Consider the following 19,157-nt stretch of genomic DNA (forward strand, 5'->3'; position numbering starts at 1 on the left):
AAGGAGAAGATACAGAGTACAGATGTGGTTCTCAGCATTGTAGCGCATCAGCCGACACGAAGGGTGATTTACAGAATTCAATTAGCCCAGTATACCTTTGAGAAGGAACATGTGCAGTCACAGAAAGAACATGCAAACTCTGCACAAACTGTATCCAACGTCAGGACTGAACGCAGGTAGTGGGGATGTGAGTTGGCAGCACAGCAGCATTTTTCTTTAAATCCCATGAGTGAACATCAAGGGCATCTGTGCTGAATTGTTATATTTAGTTTATTCAGTTATATTATTTAGCAGAAAACATACTTGCCCTTCTCTCACAACATAGTGATTTCAATAGACTTCTCAAAACTTCAAACGATGGAAGAGAGTTCAAGGGAATGTTCAAGTTTCCTTGACATGTTCTTGGTCCCTTCAATATTAAGAGCAATGCTGGTTTGTGAGCTTCAGGAGTCTACAATGTTGAAGTCTCTCCAATTGCCCGAGTCATTTTACTCCACGTTAATCAATCATCTACATCCAATTACGGTTGCCAATTCCATTCTACTATTACTGTACCAGATATAAGCATAGGTACAGGCATATATCTTCAAAGCAATGACTCATCGCCAAAAAGATATTTAGAAGTACATAAACCAAATTCAAGCAGCATAATTTTCCTTCAAAATGAAAAAGCAGAAAATAATGGAAATACTTGGCAGGTCGTCATGTCTCGCTTGACATAATTGGAAAATATTGAGCTAAATTATGTTTTTTTTGCATTCTGGTAACATCAAAATCGACAGGAAAGCCTGCCAATGCATTCAGATGCAAAGATAAACTGTCCCTCTCCTCAGTGATGCTGCCTGATCTCTAGAGTATTTCCAGAAATCTGTGTTTTATTTCAGATTTCCAATTTTACTGTCGATTTTCTTTTTGATTTGCCATCTGTTAGTTTCAATTTAAGTTCTAGCCACTGAGGAGACACGCAGAATAGCTGCTACACAGTTTGTAAACTGTTGTGGACGGGGACGGAATCTCCTCACTTATTCAGTCCAAGCAGTTGTCCACATCAGGCTGTCATGCTCAACCAGGAGACTCCTGGCCCACAGCAATGGAACTGTTTTATTTCAACTCTACTGCTCATTTAAACCAATTTCACGAACCAACATGTGCTGACTGAATTGTTTCATTTTAGAGTGGCATCATGCCCTGAATTATTCACACTACATCATCAGACCAATGCCTCGAATTTGTCATTCACCTGCACCTAAGAGCTGGGAAATCAGTCAAACCCTGGGAGCCAGAATTATCACCGGCACAAGTGTGGCTGTATTCAGCTTTAAATTGAACATGTCTTTCCCTCGCGACACATGCAAATGTCCAGTTTGCATTGAGTTTGCTGGAATGGTTTTGTAAGGGGAAAGTTCAAGAGAAAAATATTAAATTGCCTTCGTATTTTTGTGGACATGTACCAATCCATTAAAGAAAAGATTCAAAGTGCTGGAATAACTCAATGGGTCAGGCAGCATCTCTGGAGAACCTGGATAGATGATCTTTTGGGTGAGAATCCTACTTCCAACCAACTTGTTGATCTTTACTATACCTTAAAGATCTAAAATCTTCATGTTGGGTCCACGTGCTGGGAATATGCAGAGCTTTGGTTAGAAGGAATGGGTGACATTTCGGGTCGAGACCCCATTTCCTCAGACTGAGAAACAGGGGAGAGGGAAACACGGAGATAAAAAAGTGTAAGTTGTGAAAACGAGACCTCAAAGGGGGTGAAGTTCAAGGAAAATATAGAATAGATCATTGTTCGCTAGGAGAAGGCGACAACGAAACATATAGAAAGCGAGTCCGGGTTGAAACGTGGTCATAGAGCCAGAGAGCAGGAGGAGTCATAGAGGGGGAGCAGCAAGAGTGGACGTTGCAGATCTCTCATCGGAGAGAGGAGAACTTCTTCAAAGTAGGCATTTCTCAAGTTATTCCTAATTTGAAGCGTCTGCTACACTACAAAATCTCCTCAAGCATAACCATATAACAATTACAGCATGGAAACAGGCCATCTCGGCCCTACAAGTCCATGCCGAACAAATTTTTTTCCCCTTAGTCCCACCTGCCTGCACTCATACCATAACCCTCTATTCCCTTCTCATCCATATGCCTATCCAATTTATTTTTAAATGATACCAATGAACCTGCCTCCACCACTTCCACTGGGAGCTCATTCCACACCGCTACCACTCTCTGCGTAAAGAAGTTCCCCCTCATATTACCCCTAAACTTCTGTCCCTTAATTCTGAAGTCATGTCCTCTTGTTTGAATCTTCCCTATTCTCAAAGGAAAAGCTTGTCCACATCAACTCTGTCTATCCCTCTCATCATTTTAAAGACCTCTATCAAGTCCCCCCTTAACCTTCTGCGCTCCAGAGAATAAAGACCTAATTTATTCAACCTGTCTCTGTAACTTAGTTGTTGAAACCCAGGCAACATTCTAGTAAATCTCCTCTGTACTCTCTATTTTGTTGACATCCTTCCTATAATTGGGCGACCAAAATTGTACACCATACTCCAGATTGGTCTCACCAATGCTTTGTACAATTTTAACATTACATCCCAGCTTCTATACTCAATGCTCTGATTTATAAAGGCTAGCATACCAAAAGCTTTCTTTACCACCCTATCTATATGAGATTCCACCTTCAAGGAACTATGCACGGTTATACCCAGATCCCTCTGTTCAACTGTATTCTTCATTTCCCTACCATTTACCTGTAGACCTGCATCTGTAGAAGCTGATGAGAGGTGCTGGGGACATGCCAAATTTCCTAAGCATTCTGATTAAGGAGAGGCATTGGCGTGCTTTGGCTCACCCTGAGGGTAGCAAAGCACGCATCAGTATCCGCAAAAGGAACAAAAGGAGCTGCATTTAGGAGGCACCTTCCATGTGTGTTGCAGGTGCGTGAGAGATTGTTTTTGATGGCAATCTGTTCGATGACGTTGAGCTTGGCGGTGGTAAGGCCTTCAACATTGAGCTGCAGTAGCAATAAACCTCGACAGTTGGCGGAATTTAAAGGTGGTGCCTGGCCTGGGGAGGCATGGCTTTTAGCGGTCTGTAGACGCGGTAAAGACATTGGTTTCCCTTTGTGGGTTTATGAGCCTGTAAGCTACGCGTGGAGGAGGCCGCGTAGAGGCTGTCTTTGTCTCCCCTGCACATGTCCACAGTGGCCCTGGTGTTCTCAGCCACCGAGTACTGCACCCCGGTCTGGTGCCGTAGCCCTTACGCCAAGAAGCTGGATGCTGCCCTCAACAGCGCCCTGTGGACTGTCTCCGGATGCCTACGAGCCACCCCAGTAAATCATCTGCCCGTCCTCGCTGGAATCGCGCCGGCCAACATCAGACGAGACGCAGCCACGCTGGCCCTCTCTCGAAAGGCACAGACCAGTGAATCCCACCTCCTCCATCAGATCATCACAGAGACACCGCGAGAAGTGCGCCTCAATTCACGGCGCCCCTTTGCCACGCAAGCCCAAGAGCTGCTCTGCACAACACCGGCTGATGCCTCCAAGGCCGCCTGGGTCAAGACAAGATGGAGAGACCAGTGGAAGTCAGCGGAACCATCTAGGCTACACCATTACATCAATGACGCCATGGACGTCCCTGGCCAGGACCTGCCCCGAAAGTAGTAGATAACCCTCAACCACTTGAGAACAGGCGTCGGACACTATGGAGTAGCGATGAAGAGGTGGGGCCTCGTGGACAGCACTTCCTGCGAGTGTGGGGACCCAACACAGACAGTGGAGCACATAGTCACCAGTTGCCCCAAACACCGGCCACCGAATGGTGAACGAGGTCTGATTGACCTAGACGATGACACGTTGGCCTCGCTCGCCTCCGCGGAGCTGCAGGTCTAAAAGACATACGGCAGAAGAAGTGAGAGATTGTGATGCAATGAATTATAATGCTGGCAATCTCCAACTCTGAACGTACAAGACTCAGCTCTGGGAGATGCAGTATCAGCCCAGAGACACAGCCTGAAGTCCCATGGAATCAAAGTAGTATTGATGTTTTTTTTATTTAAAGCATATAGAGTCATAGAATCACAGAATGATACAGTGTGGAAACAGGCCCTTTGGCCCAACTTGCCCATACCGGCCAAAATGTCCCAGCTACACGTCCCACCTGCCTGCGTTTGGTCCATATCCCTCCAAACCTGTCCTATCCTACACATAATTAAATCAGCAAGGTAGAACAAATTACTGTGCTTGACATTGCCACATCTTGAATGATATAAATTCAAAGTAGTGATACCAAAATTGGGAAGGAATGCTATGAGCACAATTGTGCCCTGAGCACAATTTCTTCATTACCTGTGGTCTCCTTCCTGTCCTCAGCAGGACTGCACATGAAGCATTGGGCAGATGCTTCTTTTCACTGATTCTCAGTTGAGCCGCTGCCAAGCCCATGACCATTTAGATAATGGAAGCTTTTATTGCCCATCACTTAATTGCCCTTGAGAAGGTGGTGATGAACCACTTACTTGAACTGTAAATAGTACGTGCTTTAAAAAAAAAAAGTAAATCATTGCTATTTTGATTCCATAGGCCTTCAGGTTGTGGCTCTGGGCTGATGCTGCGTCTCCCAGAGCTGAGTGGTATATGCTCAGAGTTGGAGATTACCAGCATTATAAATTACCTGCAGTCCTTCTAGCAGAGATAGTTCCACAGTGTTGTTTGGGAAAATATTCCAGGATAGAAACACAGTGATGATGAGGGACTAGTGATGTTTCCAAATGAGAATAGTGTGAAAAGGCACCTGTAAATAGTGTTCTCAAATGCCTCCTGCCTTTGTCCTTCTTAGTGAAAGATGTCATGTGTTTGGGAGGTGCTTTTTAAGCAGTCTGTGTGATTGATGTAGCCATTGTTGCACGTGGTGGAGGGAGTGAATATTCAGGAACATTGAAAAGGCATCACTTAAGGAAGTTTTATCCAGGATGGTGTTCAGCTACCTGAGAGTTGTTGAAACTGCACTCATTCAATCCATTGCAGAGTGTTACAGCACTCTGTGCCTTGCAGGAAATGGATGTCAGGTGAATCCTGACCCAAAACGTCACCTGTCCATTCCCACCGCAGATGTTACTTGTCCTGGTGAGTTACTCCAGCTCTTTATCTTTTGCAAACTACAGGTTTCCCAGCCTCTGAACTGATCTTGTAGCCACAATATTTAAGAGGCTTTTGCAATGGACCAGCTGATTTAATGGTGATCCCAAGGATGTTGATGGTCATAAGGTCATGTGATAGGAGCAGAATTAGCCCATCGAGTCTACTTCGCCATTCAATCATGGCTGATCTATTTATCCCTCCTAACTCCATTCTCTTGCCTTCTCCCCATAACCCCTGATACCCAAACTAATCAAGACTCTATCTATCTCTGCCTTAAAAATGCCCATTGACTTGGCCTCCACAGCCTGCTGTAGAAAAGAATTCCACAGATTCAAAACTGACTAAAGAAATTCCACCTCATCTCCTTCTTAAAAGAACACACTTTAATTCTGAGGTTATGTCTCCCATTAGTCTCCCACTAGTGGAAACATCCTCTCCACGTCCACTCTATCCAAGACTTTTAATATTCTGTACGTTGCAATGAGATCCCCCTCATTCTTCTAAAATCCAGCCGTTACAGGCCCAGTGCCATCAAAAGCTCATCATATGTTAACGCATTCATTCCTGGGATCATCCTTGCAAACCTCCTCTGGACCCTCTCCAGAGCTAGCACATCCTTCCTCAGCTATAGTGCCGAGACATGGTGGGTTATTCAATGTGTAGGAAGGAACTGCAGATGCTGGTTTACACCAAAGATAGACACAAAATGCTAGAGTAACTCAGCAGATCAGGCAGCATCTCAGGTGAATAGGAATAGTTTCAGATCGACACCTTTCTTCTGACACGCGTTTCTTGTCGAGACCCTTCATCAGTCTGAAGAACGCAGAGACAACAACCTGGCTGCTCAACACCCAGCTTGAGATCCAACTATTCCTTTGTTTTATGTTTCAAGAGGAAGAGGAAAAGGAAGAGGAAGAAGAGGAAGAGGAAGAGATGAAGAAGAGAAAGAAGAGGAAGAAGAGGAAGAATAAGTCTGAAGAACCTCAGTCTGAAGAAGGGTCTCGAACCAAAATATATTTTCTCCAGAGATGCTGCCTGACCCGCTGAGTTACTCTAGCAATTTCCAACTTTGTGGGTTATTCAGTAATGGCAATAACATTGAAAGTCAAGATTAGGTGGTCAGACTCTCTCGTGTGGGTGATAGTCATTACGCGCCTTTTGTGGCTCGAATGTCCTCTGCAACTTATCAGCTCAAGGCTGAATGTTGTGTAGATCTTGCTGCATTCAGGTTTAAACTGCTTTATTTGCTGTGAAGATGCCAATGGAATTTAAGATTGTGCATTAATCAAGGAGAAGTTCTATAGGTATCTATACAACGGCATTATACAACATTAAAAAAAAAATGTTCACCTCTCCTTTATAAGGATTTTGGTTATCTACACTTCTTCAGTCTCACTGCAACACCACCAGAATTTTCTGATCTTGTTCCATATTTAACAAACAGAATGGCCTGTTACTCAATTCCTTCATTGTATTTCCTCTGGTACTTATACCAGAGGTAAACTGACCTAACATTCACCCTCTTCCTGATCCACATATACTAAGATATTAATACTGGAAAATACATTTATTACACATCTTTCCATCATTAATATTTCATTTGACTACTACGCCTGTCCAAATATAAATGGATTCTATTCAGCATCTACCATCACTTTCATGGAAAATTCCAGAAACAGATCCAGCGCCGGAAAAGCTACCCAGGAAAGGTTGGTCAATGATACAGCTGAAAATTCAAGACTTGGTCTGAATTTCAAGTGCTCACTGCCAACAAAAGGACCATTAGGTGAATAACCTTCACAGTGAAAAGCATGTAAACAAGGTACACAAGGGGACAAAGCATGCAATGACCCAAGGAAGAAAATATTACGACTGATGAGTAAAGATTTATTTGCTCAGAGATGGAATTTAAGCAATATTTAAAGGCAAACTGGGAGGTGGAGATGTCGAAAGAAGGGAATTCCACAACATAATGTTTTGTGCAGCAGAATGTGCAACCATCACTGATGAGATGTTCAGACCGGACAAGGTCCCAAATGGCTGTAGGGACTGGAGGACATCATAAAGTCAGGGATCGGCAGCCATTAAAGGATCTGAACATACGGATGATAATTTTAAGGTTCTATTTGAATTCATGTAGGCCAACAACCGTAGATCGATGGCGAGTTGACTATGCGGATTTACACGAGTGCGGGGGGAGGGGGGTGAGTGAGTTTCAATGGCATCAAGTGATCTGGTGGTGTGTTAGGCTTTTGTCTTTCTCATTTGTGAGACTTCAACATAGTACCCTATTAGGACTAGTCACTTATCTTGTAGGTCTGGGATACAGAAAATTGATACCAAGAGTGCATCAACATGACAACTATCACACTGGAAGCATAACTCATGTCTAAAAATACAGATGTTATTGATAAAGACACAGGTTTTCAGTTGGAACATGCTTTAAAACTTATTACAATGGTAATAATGGACCTGGACTTACTTACTGTTAAGATGCACCCAATGGGTAAAACTCAAAAAAATGTCAAGGATGCATGGAGGAAGCAAAGATTTAATCAAATGAATTTTTATCCAGTTCTTCTCTGTGTTTCAGGTCACTAATAGTCCCAAGTGTTTGAAAAAGTGATTTCACATTCTGCGTAGTGACCAACAGTGCAATGATAGTACAGGACTATTCACATGACCATTGACACATGCAGTTTCATTGATTCAAGTATCAATCAGCCTTCATACATTCATTGAAATGACCGATTTGTCAAGATTTGGCATAGCAATTGACATAATTGACATTTAATTGTTAACATAATTTTCTCGGAAACGTACTTTCTGCTATTTGCAGTAATATTCTGTCATACAGACATACAACACAGAAATAGGCACATCGGTCTAACTTGTCCATGCCGACTGACATTCCAATTTAAATTCTTCTATTTACCTGGGTTTGGCCCATAATCCCTCTAGATATTTTTGCATGCAAGTACTTATCTAAATGTCTTTTAAATGCTGTTACTGCATCTGCCCCAACTATTTCCTCTGATAAGTTTGAAAGTCTGAAGAAGGGTTTCTGCCCGAAACGTCGCCTATTTCCTTCGCTCCATACATGCTGCTGCACCTGCTGAGTTTCTCCAGCATTTTTGTGTACCTTCGATCTTCCAGCATCTGCAGTTCCTTCTTGAACACCTTCCTCTGATAAGTTGTTCCATTTACATCTCACATAATCTGCCTTAGGCTTTCCCTGACTACTAAATTATACAGTTGTAGCCAAGGACAAACATTGTTAGGAGGTCTAGTGAGTAGTGTAGATGGGACATGTTGGTCAGTTTGGGCCTTTCCCCACATTGTTTTGACTCTATGACTCCACGGCCAGGTGTTGTGTCACCTGAAGTACGCTGGAGTAAAATTAATGAACATCAACTGATGAGAATGTGAAGAGCAGTAAGTCTTTATGTTATTAGATAATGAACAATGTGTATGAATGTTTTAGTTAAACCATATTTAGTACATTAGAAATTGGTAACTTTCATACCAATTAAGCAACAACCAAAGCACTTTCAAAAATAATAAGCACCATGCAAAATTAGAAAGATAATTTCAGCTATTAGCCATACGTTTTAATCTGCTCCTTGAAGAAACGTCCCTCTTGAACTAGTTTGATGTATATCCCTTATTATCTCTCTGCATAAATTCTTAAATTAATTGCTATTATCATTGAATTGAGGCACAAAATGAAACACATCCACCTGAGAACTGGACTGAAATAGCATAAATTGAGAAATCTTTAGAAGCTGTTACATAAGGGACCTTCAGGAATAAAATCAAGATTTTAAAAAATGTTATGTAAATACTATGTAACCCAATCGTATTAAAAATGACAAATGGTGTTGCTAAGTATTAAATACAATACTTTCTTAAAGTGGTGCCAAGCAAACAGTGCTATTCACCACTGTATTTGTTGTCCGTGGGGAGTTTGTTCAATCAAATAATATTCCACATCTCAATGTAAGATCCCATGCTTCCAACTCCCCATTATACTCTGACTTGCTGCAGGAATTGTGTTATAAGCTTACACACACTGGGAGTTCAACACCCCCCAGTGTCAAAATTTCATTCAGGCATTGGGATAACTGGCTCTAAGATAATATTAAAAGGAGTCCTTTCAAACAAAGCTGTAAATGTTTGTCCATTTCCATTGGCTCCTGTGAATATTTTAAGCTCCGACTTGGATGAGATACACCACAGCAATCAAAACTATTTGTGACCACCCTCATAAGGAGGATTCTTCACTAGTCCCACGAGTACAACATGCAACGTTTTGTCTATACCTTGACTTAATGTCAAATCAAAACCCCTTTGAGTCAACAATATTTGCAGCCAGAAACATAATCTTCACAATATATCTACAAATTGTGATTTGATCCAAGATTTAATAAAGAAGTACTTTACCTCCTCCCACTGGTGTATATATCGAATAAGTCTTGAAAGCCGTAATAAGCGTAAGAGACTGAGAATTTTGGTAAACCTCACAATTCTCAGTGCTCTAGCTGTCTTGTAAACATCAGAATCAAATCCTTTTTCTATAATCAGAAATATATAATCCACTGGTATAGAAGAGACAAAATCTAGGATAAACCAGCTCTTCAAGTACTTCCACTTGATCACCTTTGGGTCCAATATGATTTCAGCATTGTCTTCCACAACAATTCCAGTTCTAAAATTGACTATCAAGTCCAAAAGGAAGAAGGTGTCAGATGCAACATTAAAAATAATCCAAACGGTGGATGTCGACTCCGTGAAGAAGGTGATCCCCACTGGAATAATGATGAGATTTCCAACCATAAGCATCAGCATTACCAAATCCCAGTAAAACCTAGAAAAGAGGGAGTAATGGAACACAGTAAGTAGAAGTAACCATAATTGTATCTATTATTTATTTCTAATTAGGTTAGATTCAAGGCACACAACAGAAAGATCAGAATGCTTGAATCACCACCGAAAGATGCCTATGCATTTATATCAAGCTTCAGATTTACGAGGACATGCTAATGGCAGTGGTGATATTACCTACCCCAGAGTAGCATCATCAGAAATAATTCAAGCTTGAAATACTGCAATTCAAGTATGTATTCTGGAATACATCCACTACATAAATTTCTATCTGGCTGACGCTCCGTAGCTTTTCTGAGGGAGTACCGTACTCTTGGAGCTGTGGTTATTCTGATGAAAAAGTAAATCATATGTACTTTCTAATGAATTGCAAAAGATTCCTCCAATGCCTAGTATAATTATTATTTTCCCTCATGCGTGTCAAAACATGACTGCTCACATCTGCTCTTTACAAACAGGAGGCATACATAATAATTAAGTGCACAAATTTAAGGTGCTTTGTTTTCCTCCTGCCAAGTGGCTAAATGGGGATCAACAATGGAGTTCTGATCTGCATTTCATATTATCTTACACTGTGCAGGTGGGAGAACCTGAAGCTGGTCAGCTGGGTAATATGGCTGGTTTTACTGTGGGCAGGAGACTAAAACTTGTGGCTACGTGATATACATTTTCAGATGGCCAGTAAACTGTTTTTTTCCATGAAACAATTATTTTCCTACAATCAATTCACCGTGTATTGCACTTCATTCTGTTATATTTACAAATACCAATGAACATATTGGGCTATCTAATCAAACATTGAGACTTTCTAAACACTCTCTCAGAATGAACAGAAGGTTTTTATCCTGGTGTCAATACTCTTCATGGAAACAACAATTAATGAGTATTCTGATTTCAACAGAAGTATTTCAGGAGATACTTCATTATGATATATGAAAATGCCCTATAAACATCATGACTGTGAGGACACAAAGTGCTGTAGTAACTCAGTGGATCATTCAGCGGAGAAGATGGATAGGTACCATTTTAGGTCTGGACTCTTCTTCAGAGTTAGGGCCTCATCATGAACGTGATGATTTCTTTATCTGCTTTTGCTATGTGACACCAAGGACTAACTAGATACGAGGTAATGAAAAACATTATTTAGTTAGTTACACCATGTTACAAACCTAGAGTCATACAGTGCGGAATCAGGCCCACTCTCCAACTCATCAATGCCAATCAAGATGTCCCATCTGAGATGGTCCTATTTGGCCAACTTTGGTCCATATACCTCTAATCCTTTCTTATGCATGTACCTATCTAAATGTATTTTACATTTTGTTTTTATACCTGCCTAACTTCTCCCTGTTGCATATACCCACCGTACTCAGTGTGGAAAAAGTTATCCCTCAGGTTCCTATTAAATCTAATGTCTCTCACCTTAAACCTATGCCCTTTAGTTCTTGGTTCATCTATGCTGAGAAAAAAAGACCCTGTGCAATCACCCTATCTATTCCCCTCGTGATTTTAGACACCCATAAGATCACTCTTCAGCCTAGGAATAAAGTTCTAGCCAGCTTATCTCCCCTTGAGGCCTGGCATCATCCTTGTTAAACAACAAAGACCTTGACCAAGGTCTACTGGATCTCCCGTTGCTCATCATTTTAACTCCTCTTCCCATACCCACACTGACCTTTCTATCCTGGGCCCCCTCATTTGACAGAGTAAGACCACAGGCAAACTGGAGGAACAGCACCTCACATTCTGCTTTGGTGGATAACAACCCCATCGTATGGACATTGAATTATCCAGTTTTAGGTAAATGCTCATTAACCTGCCTGCCACTCAATCCCCCCCCCCCGTAGGTTTACAAGGTTAATTTCCGGGATGGCGGGACTGTCATATGTTAAGAGAATGGAGCAGCTGGGCTTGTACACTCGGGAACTTAGAAGGATGAGAGGGAATCTAATTGAAACATATAAGATTGCTAAGAGTTTGGACACGCTAGAGGCAGGAAACATGTTCCCGATGTTGGGGGAGTCCAGAACCAGGGACCACAGTTTAAGAATAAGGAGTAAGCCATTTAGAACGGAGACGAGGAAACACTTTTTCTCACAGAGAGTGGTGAGTCTGTGGAATTCTCTGCCTCAGAGGGGGGTGGAGGCAGGTTCTCTGGATGCTTTCAAGAGAGATCTAGATAGGGCTCTTAAAAATAGTGGAGTCAGGGGATATGGGGAGAAGGCAGGAACGGGGTACTGATTGTGGATGATCAGCCATAATCACATTGAATGGCGGTGCTGGCTCGAAGGGCCGAATGGCCTACTCCTGCACCTATTGTCTATTGTCTATTTGTGTCCTTTCGTGTTTCCACCAGCACCCTCTGCTTCCTGGCATGAGGTCAATTTATTATCCAGTCAGCTAGCTTTTCCTGGATCCCAGGTGATCTACCCTTCCAGAGCAGATGACTATGCAGAACCGTATCAAATGCCTCACTGAAGTTTGCATAGACAACTACAGCCATGTCCTCGTCAAACATCTTGTTATTTTTTCATAATAATTAATCAAATTCATAAGATACAGTACAACCTTGTAAGTACCTACCCATGCTAACTCTCCTTAAGCAAAACCTGTCTTTCCAAAATTAATGCATATCCCTCAGATTCCCTTCCAGTAACTTTATTACCATAGATGAAAGGTTTACTAGTTCCCAGGTTTTGTTTGCAAACCTTCTTAAATAGAGGCACAACATTAGCCATCCACTCATCCGGCACCTCGCCCGCGTCTAATTATGATTCAAATGGAGACACAAGAAACTGCAGACGATGGAATCTTGAGCAAAAGTCAAAGTGCTAGTGGAAATCAACGGGTCAGACAGCATATGTTGAGGGAATGGACGGGCAATCTTTCAGGTTTGTTCAGCATAGAATATAGAACAGTACACCACAGGAACAGGTCCTTCAGCCCACAATCTCCATGCCGAACATGATGCCAACTGTTATTTGCCTGCAAATAATTCATATCCCTCCATTCCCTACATAACCAAGGGCCTATGCAAAAATCCCTTAAATGCCATTCTCGCACTTGCTACCACCACCATCCTCGGCAGCACATTCTAGGCACACAGATGCAACACACAGGCTCTCCAAACACAGCCAGTCCCAATAGGCCGCTCCGCTGGTAAGCATTATGCATCGTAAGGAGCAGTCATGCTTGGACAATCACGGCTTATTTTTAAAGCTATTGTGCTCCTCCTCTCGGCTGCCTTCGCACTCTTCATCGAAACACTCAATACTCGGTATACGTGCAAATGCAATAGTGGTGCAAAATCCTCTTAGTGCATGATAACACAGTTTGGTTAAAACATCTAACTGAGCATGAGAAAACCAAAAAAAACCACTCCAGATGCTGCAGAAATGAAATAAAACAGAAAACATTAGAAACATTCAGCAGATTTCTGTGGTGTCTCTGCGGAGAAGCAGAGTGTGTATGACAGGGAGATAACATTTAATTTAAATTGGCCAACTCTGATAAAAATTCCAAAGACCAATTAACTGAAAATATTGACTTCAATATATTGTCCTGAAGGTTGTAAAGTGCCTAGTGCAAAACTCAGATGTTCTTCCTTAAGTTCTTGTTCTGATTTATTGGAACAGTGCAAGAGGCCAAAGGCAAAGGGAGTGAAATCAAAAAATAATGTACAAGATTACTCGGACTTCTAGAAATAACTCAAATATTTGGAGCTGGTCTTTTCTAATGAAAGGTTATCGGCAACATTAGTTCAATTTCCTCTCTCTATAGATGTTGCCTGACCTGCCAAGTATTGGCAGCATTTCTATCATTTCATATTTCCAGCAGGTGCAGTATTTGCTTCATTTCCAGCATTGATTCTCTTTTCTCTCTGACATCATCTTCAGTTTAACCTGACATCATCTTTGACACAGACATTGAAGGTCGAGTGGCCTTTTCATGTGCTGTACTGTTCCGTGTCCTATATATGTATTTCCCTCTACTTGCATTTTCTCCCGACTAAACTGCTCCAATTTACAGTCCCACTTTCTGTCATTTGCTCTCTCTTCACCCAATCAAAGACATTTCCTTCTTTCATTCCATATCACTTCATTTTCCACAACTTAAAACAGGTTTGATTTAACTCAAAATGTTCCAGGTTTCATGAATGGAAAGCTGAGGGCCAGCATCTTCAATGGTTGAATGGCGGTAGAAAGAGTCAACAGCTTCAGGTTCCTGGGCATACACATCTCTAATGATCTGTTCTGAACCCAAGACATTGATGCAATCACAAAATAAGCTCATCAATGTTTCTACTTCTTCAGAAGTTTTGGTATGTTGTGGAATAACCTATTGTACCTTTGCAAGGGTATGGTGGAAAGCATACTGACTAGTTGTATCACAACCTAGTTCAGTGATTCACATGCTAAAGGAGGCTACAGAAAGTAGTAGACATTGCCCAGTCCATCATGCGTACTGACCTCCCCAACATTGAAAAGATTTATAGGAAGTGCTGTCTGAAGAAGGCAGCTAATATCAAAGACACTCACCATCCCTGCCATACCCTCTTCAAGATGCTACCATCAAAAAAGTGGTACTGGAGCCTGAGAAGAGTTATCTCCAGGTTCAAGAATCTCATCTTAAATTAACCTTCACAACCCTAACCACAACCCTACCTCAGCACTGAACTACTACAGATGTTGTACTACTATGAATGGGCACAAAATGCTGGGGTAACTCAGCGGGTCAGCATCTCCTGAGACGTTTTGGGTCGAGACCCTTTTTCAGTCAATACTACTTTGCACTACTATAGTTGATCTATATATTTTTGTTGTTGGACTGTTATGGTCTACCGTATTAAGAATAACTGATAACATTGTATATTTATTGCTGTTGTGTGGCATCTAATGTTCTTGTAAAGCAGTAGCAAGTAACAATTTCATTATCCCAGTTTGTATTCAGTACATAAGACAAATAAACACTCTTGACATTCTTGACCTGAACTGTTAGTTGTGTTTCTCTCCAAAGAAATGCTGCCTGGCATGTTAAATGGTTCCAGCATTTTCAGGTTTAATGGCGAATGTTATGAGATTGAATCTCACCATAGCAGCTGGGGAATTTAAATTCAAGTAATTTAATAATTTTTTGAATAAATATTGCAGCTAGTGCTGGTAATGGTATGATTCGGATTGTCACAAAAACAGATTTGATTGATAAGGACTGGCTGAACTGTACTCCAGATCCATAACAAGGTTGACTCTTGTGTAATGTCAGATATGCCCCAACAAGCTATCCATTTAACGCCGAACTATAAATAATTGCTAGTTCAGCCACCCACAGGAAATAAAGCAGCACATTGGAAATTACAAACGTGTTGTATCAAGGGTAGAGTATTTGTCTGAAGGAGGGCCATCGATCACCTATTCACACTAGTTTGATATCATTCAACTTTAACATCCACTCCCTACACTAGCGACAATTTATAGAGGTTGAATACCCTACAAACCTGCACATCTTTGTTTCTTTTTTTCTATGTTTCTAAACACCTCTAAATACCTCTGAACCCCTCTGAACATCTCGATACCCCTCTAACCCCTCTAAACCCCTCTGAACCCTTCTAAATCCCTCTGAAACCGTCCAAACCCCTCTAAACCCATCTGAACGCATCTGAGCCCTTCTAAACCACTCTGAGCACCTATACACCCCTTCAAACCTCTCTGAACCCCACTAAACCCCTATAAGCCCTCATAAACTGCTCTGAACACCTCTACACCCCTCTAACTTCAAAACCCCTCTGGACCCCTTTGATCCCCTCGAAACTCCTCTAAACCTCTCTGAACCCCTCGAAACACTTCTAAACCCCTCAAACCTCCTCAGACCGAGATGAGATTTTTTTTTTTCCATACAGAGTGGAATCTGTGGAATTCTCTGCCACAGAAAGTAGTTGAGGCCAATTGATTGGCTATATTTAAGAGGGAGTTAGATGTGGCCCTTGTGGCTAAAGGGATCAGGGGGTATGGAGAGAAGGCAGGTACAGGATACTGAGTTGGATGATCAGCCATGATCATATTACATAGAAACATAGAAATTATGTGCAGGAGTAGGCCATTCGGTCCTTCGAGCCTGCACCTGCCATTCAATATGATCATGGCTGATCATCCAACTCAGTATCCCGTACCTGCCTTCTCTCCATACCCTCTGATCCCTTTAGCCACAAGGGCCACATCTAACTCCCTCTTAAATATAGCCAATGAAATGGCCTCGACTACCCTCTGCGGCAGAGAGTTCCAGTGATTCACCACTCTCTGTGTGAAAAAAGTTCTTCTCATCTCGGTTTTAAAGGATTTTCCCCTTATCCTTAAGCTGTGACCCCTTGTCCTGGACTTCCCCAACATCGGGAGCAATCTTCCTGCATCTAGCCTGTCCAACCCCTTAAGAATTTTGTAATATTGAATGGCGGTGTAGGCTCGAAGGGTCGAATGGCCTACTCCTGCACCTATATTCTATGTTTCTATGTGGGAGGAAACCAGAGCACCCGGAGGAAACTCACACGATCACAAGGAGAAGGAGCAAACTCCACATGAACAGCACCAAGAACAGGATCAAACCCAGGTCTCTGGCGCTGCGAGGCTCTACTACTGCACCACTGTGCCGCCATACAAATGTGCTACCTATGCTGTTGTGGATTTTGGGCAGAAGTGCTTGACCAAATGTCTGTGAATTGACCCCAAAATAAAGGGTACCACATTCTAATGCATGACCCTACCAAATCTGGCTTTCTCTCTCATGATCAATTTAGCTCACACAGTACTAATTGTAGATTTGACATGAAATTCCCAGATCTTTGTGACACAAATCCCAAAGATTATGCGCAGTGTGGAGATAAAACACCTAAAAGGATTATGTTAAAGACAAATAAGAGACTTTATCACAATTTGGACAATATCAAAAATATTCCCCAATGGACATTTGCAAAACAAATAACCTGGTCATTATCACATTGCTCCATCAAGGGTACAATGGATTTCAGATGCTGGAATCAAGTCTACTCCACCATTCATGGCTGATCTATCTTTCCCACTCAACCCCATTCTTCTGACCTCCCCATAATCCCTGAAACCCGTACTAATCAAGAATCTATCAATCTCCACCTTAAAAATATCAATTGACTTGGCCTCCACAGCTATCTGTGGCAATGAATTCCATAGATTCACCACCCTCTGACTACAAAAACAAATCCATCTCCTCTCATAACATACCTTTTATTCTGTGCCTCTGCCCTCTGGCCCTAGACTCTCCCACAGGTGGAAACATCATCTACATCCACTCTATCCAAGCATATACAATTATTAAGTGCTTGGACAGGCAAGATGCTGGAAACATGTTCCTAATGTTGGGGGAGTCCAGAACCAGGGGCCACAGTTTAAGAATAATGTGTAGGCCATTCAGGACTGAGATGAGGAAAAATGTTTTCACACAGAGAGTTGTGAATTTGTGGAATTCTCTGCCTCAGAAAGCAGTGGAGGCCAATTCACTGGATGCATTCAAAAGGCAGTTAGATAGAGGTCTTAGGGCGAGCGGAATCAAGGGATATGGGGAGAGGTCAGGAACGGGCTGCTTATTTTAGATGATCAGCCATGATCACATTGAATGGCGGTGCTGGCTCGAAGGGCTGAATGGCCTACTCCTGCACCTATTGTCTATGTATTTATGTATTTTATAAGTGATTGGATTAGGCCATTCAGCCCATATAACATATAACCATATAACAATTACAGCACGGAAACAGGCCATCTCGGCCCTACACGTCCGTGCCGAACAACTTTTGTTCCCTTAGTCCCACCTGCCTGCACTCATACCATAACCCTCCATTCCCTTCTCATCCATATGCCTATCCAATTTATTTTTAAATGATACCAACGGACCTACCTCCACCACTTCCACTGGAAGCTCATTCCACTCCACTACCACTCTTTGAGTAAAGAAGTTCCCCCTCATGTTACCCCTAAACTTCTGTCCCCTAATTCTGAAGTCATGTCCTCTTGTTTGAATCTTCCCTATTCTCAAAGGGAAAAGCTTTTCCACATCAACTCTGTCTATCCCTCTCATCATTTTAAAGACCTCTATCAAGTCCCCCCTTAACCTTCTGCGCTCCAGAGAATAAAGACCTAACTTATTCAACCTATCTCTGTAACTTAGTTGTTGAAACCCAGGCAACATTCTAGTAAATCTCCTCTGTACTCTCTCTATTTTGTTTACATCCTTCCTATAATTGGGCGACCAAAATTGTACACCATACTCCAGATTTGGTCTCACCAATGCCTTGTACAATTTTATCATTACATCCCAGCTTCTATACTCAATGCTCTGATTTATAAAGGCTAGCATACCAAAAGCATTCTTTACCATCCTATCTATATGAGATTCCACCTTCAAGGAACTATGCACGGTTATTCCCAGATCCCTCTGTTCAACTGTATTCTTCAATACCATTCAATCATGGCTGATCTATCTCTCCGTCCTAACCCCATTCTCCTGCCTTCTCCCCATAAACCCTGACACCCTATCAGGGGTTCACTATTCAGTAAGATTCAATGAGGTACCCCCATATCCTTCTAGGCTCTAACGAGTACAGGCCCAGTGCCGTCAAATGCTCATCATATATTAACCCAATCATTCCTGGGTTCATTCTCATAGATTAGACTAATTCCTGGGATGCATAAATTGTCTAATTAAGAGAGAGAAGTGAGGCTCAGCTTACATCTGTTGGAAGTCAGAAGAGTGAGTGAGGTCTTGATTGAAATAGATTACATACAGATCAGCTTTGCTTCTGTTAAATACAAGTGGCACAGTGGTAGAGTTGCTGCCTAGAGTTTGCCTACCGCAAGAACAGGAGTACGGAGGATGCCATCTCAACGGCACTTCACTCCGCCCTCTCCCACCTCGACAACAGAGACACTTACGTAAGAATGCTGTTCATCGATTACAGCTCAGCATTCAACCCCATTATACCATCAAAACTGATCACCAAACTCGGTAACCTGGGCATCGACCCCTCCCTTTGCAACTGGATACTGGACTTTCTAACCAACAGACCCCAGTCTGTGAGGTTAGACAAGCACACCTCCTCAACCCTCACCCTGAACAC

At 42.1% G+C, this 19,157-nt stretch overlaps 1 protein-coding gene across 1 annotated transcript in view; it reads right to left on the minus strand.

The window, feature by feature from the left end:
- LOC129696183 (potassium/sodium hyperpolarization-activated cyclic nucleotide-gated channel 1-like) overlaps positions 1-19,157 on the minus strand; it is a 285,651-nt gene that overhangs the window by 229,791 nt on the left and 36,703 nt on the right. The window contains exon 2 of the mRNA XM_055633797.1: positions 9,581-10,004. Coding sequence (XP_055489772.1) covers positions 9,581-10,004 — 424 coding nt within the window. The remainder of the gene's footprint in view (positions 1-9,580; positions 10,005-19,157) is intronic.

Source organism: Leucoraja erinacea, chromosome 1, assembly GCF_028641065.1.
Source record: "Leucoraja erinacea ecotype New England chromosome 1, Leri_hhj_1, whole genome shotgun sequence".
Lineage (NCBI taxonomy): Eukaryota > Metazoa > Chordata > Chondrichthyes > Rajiformes > Rajidae > Leucoraja > Leucoraja erinaceus.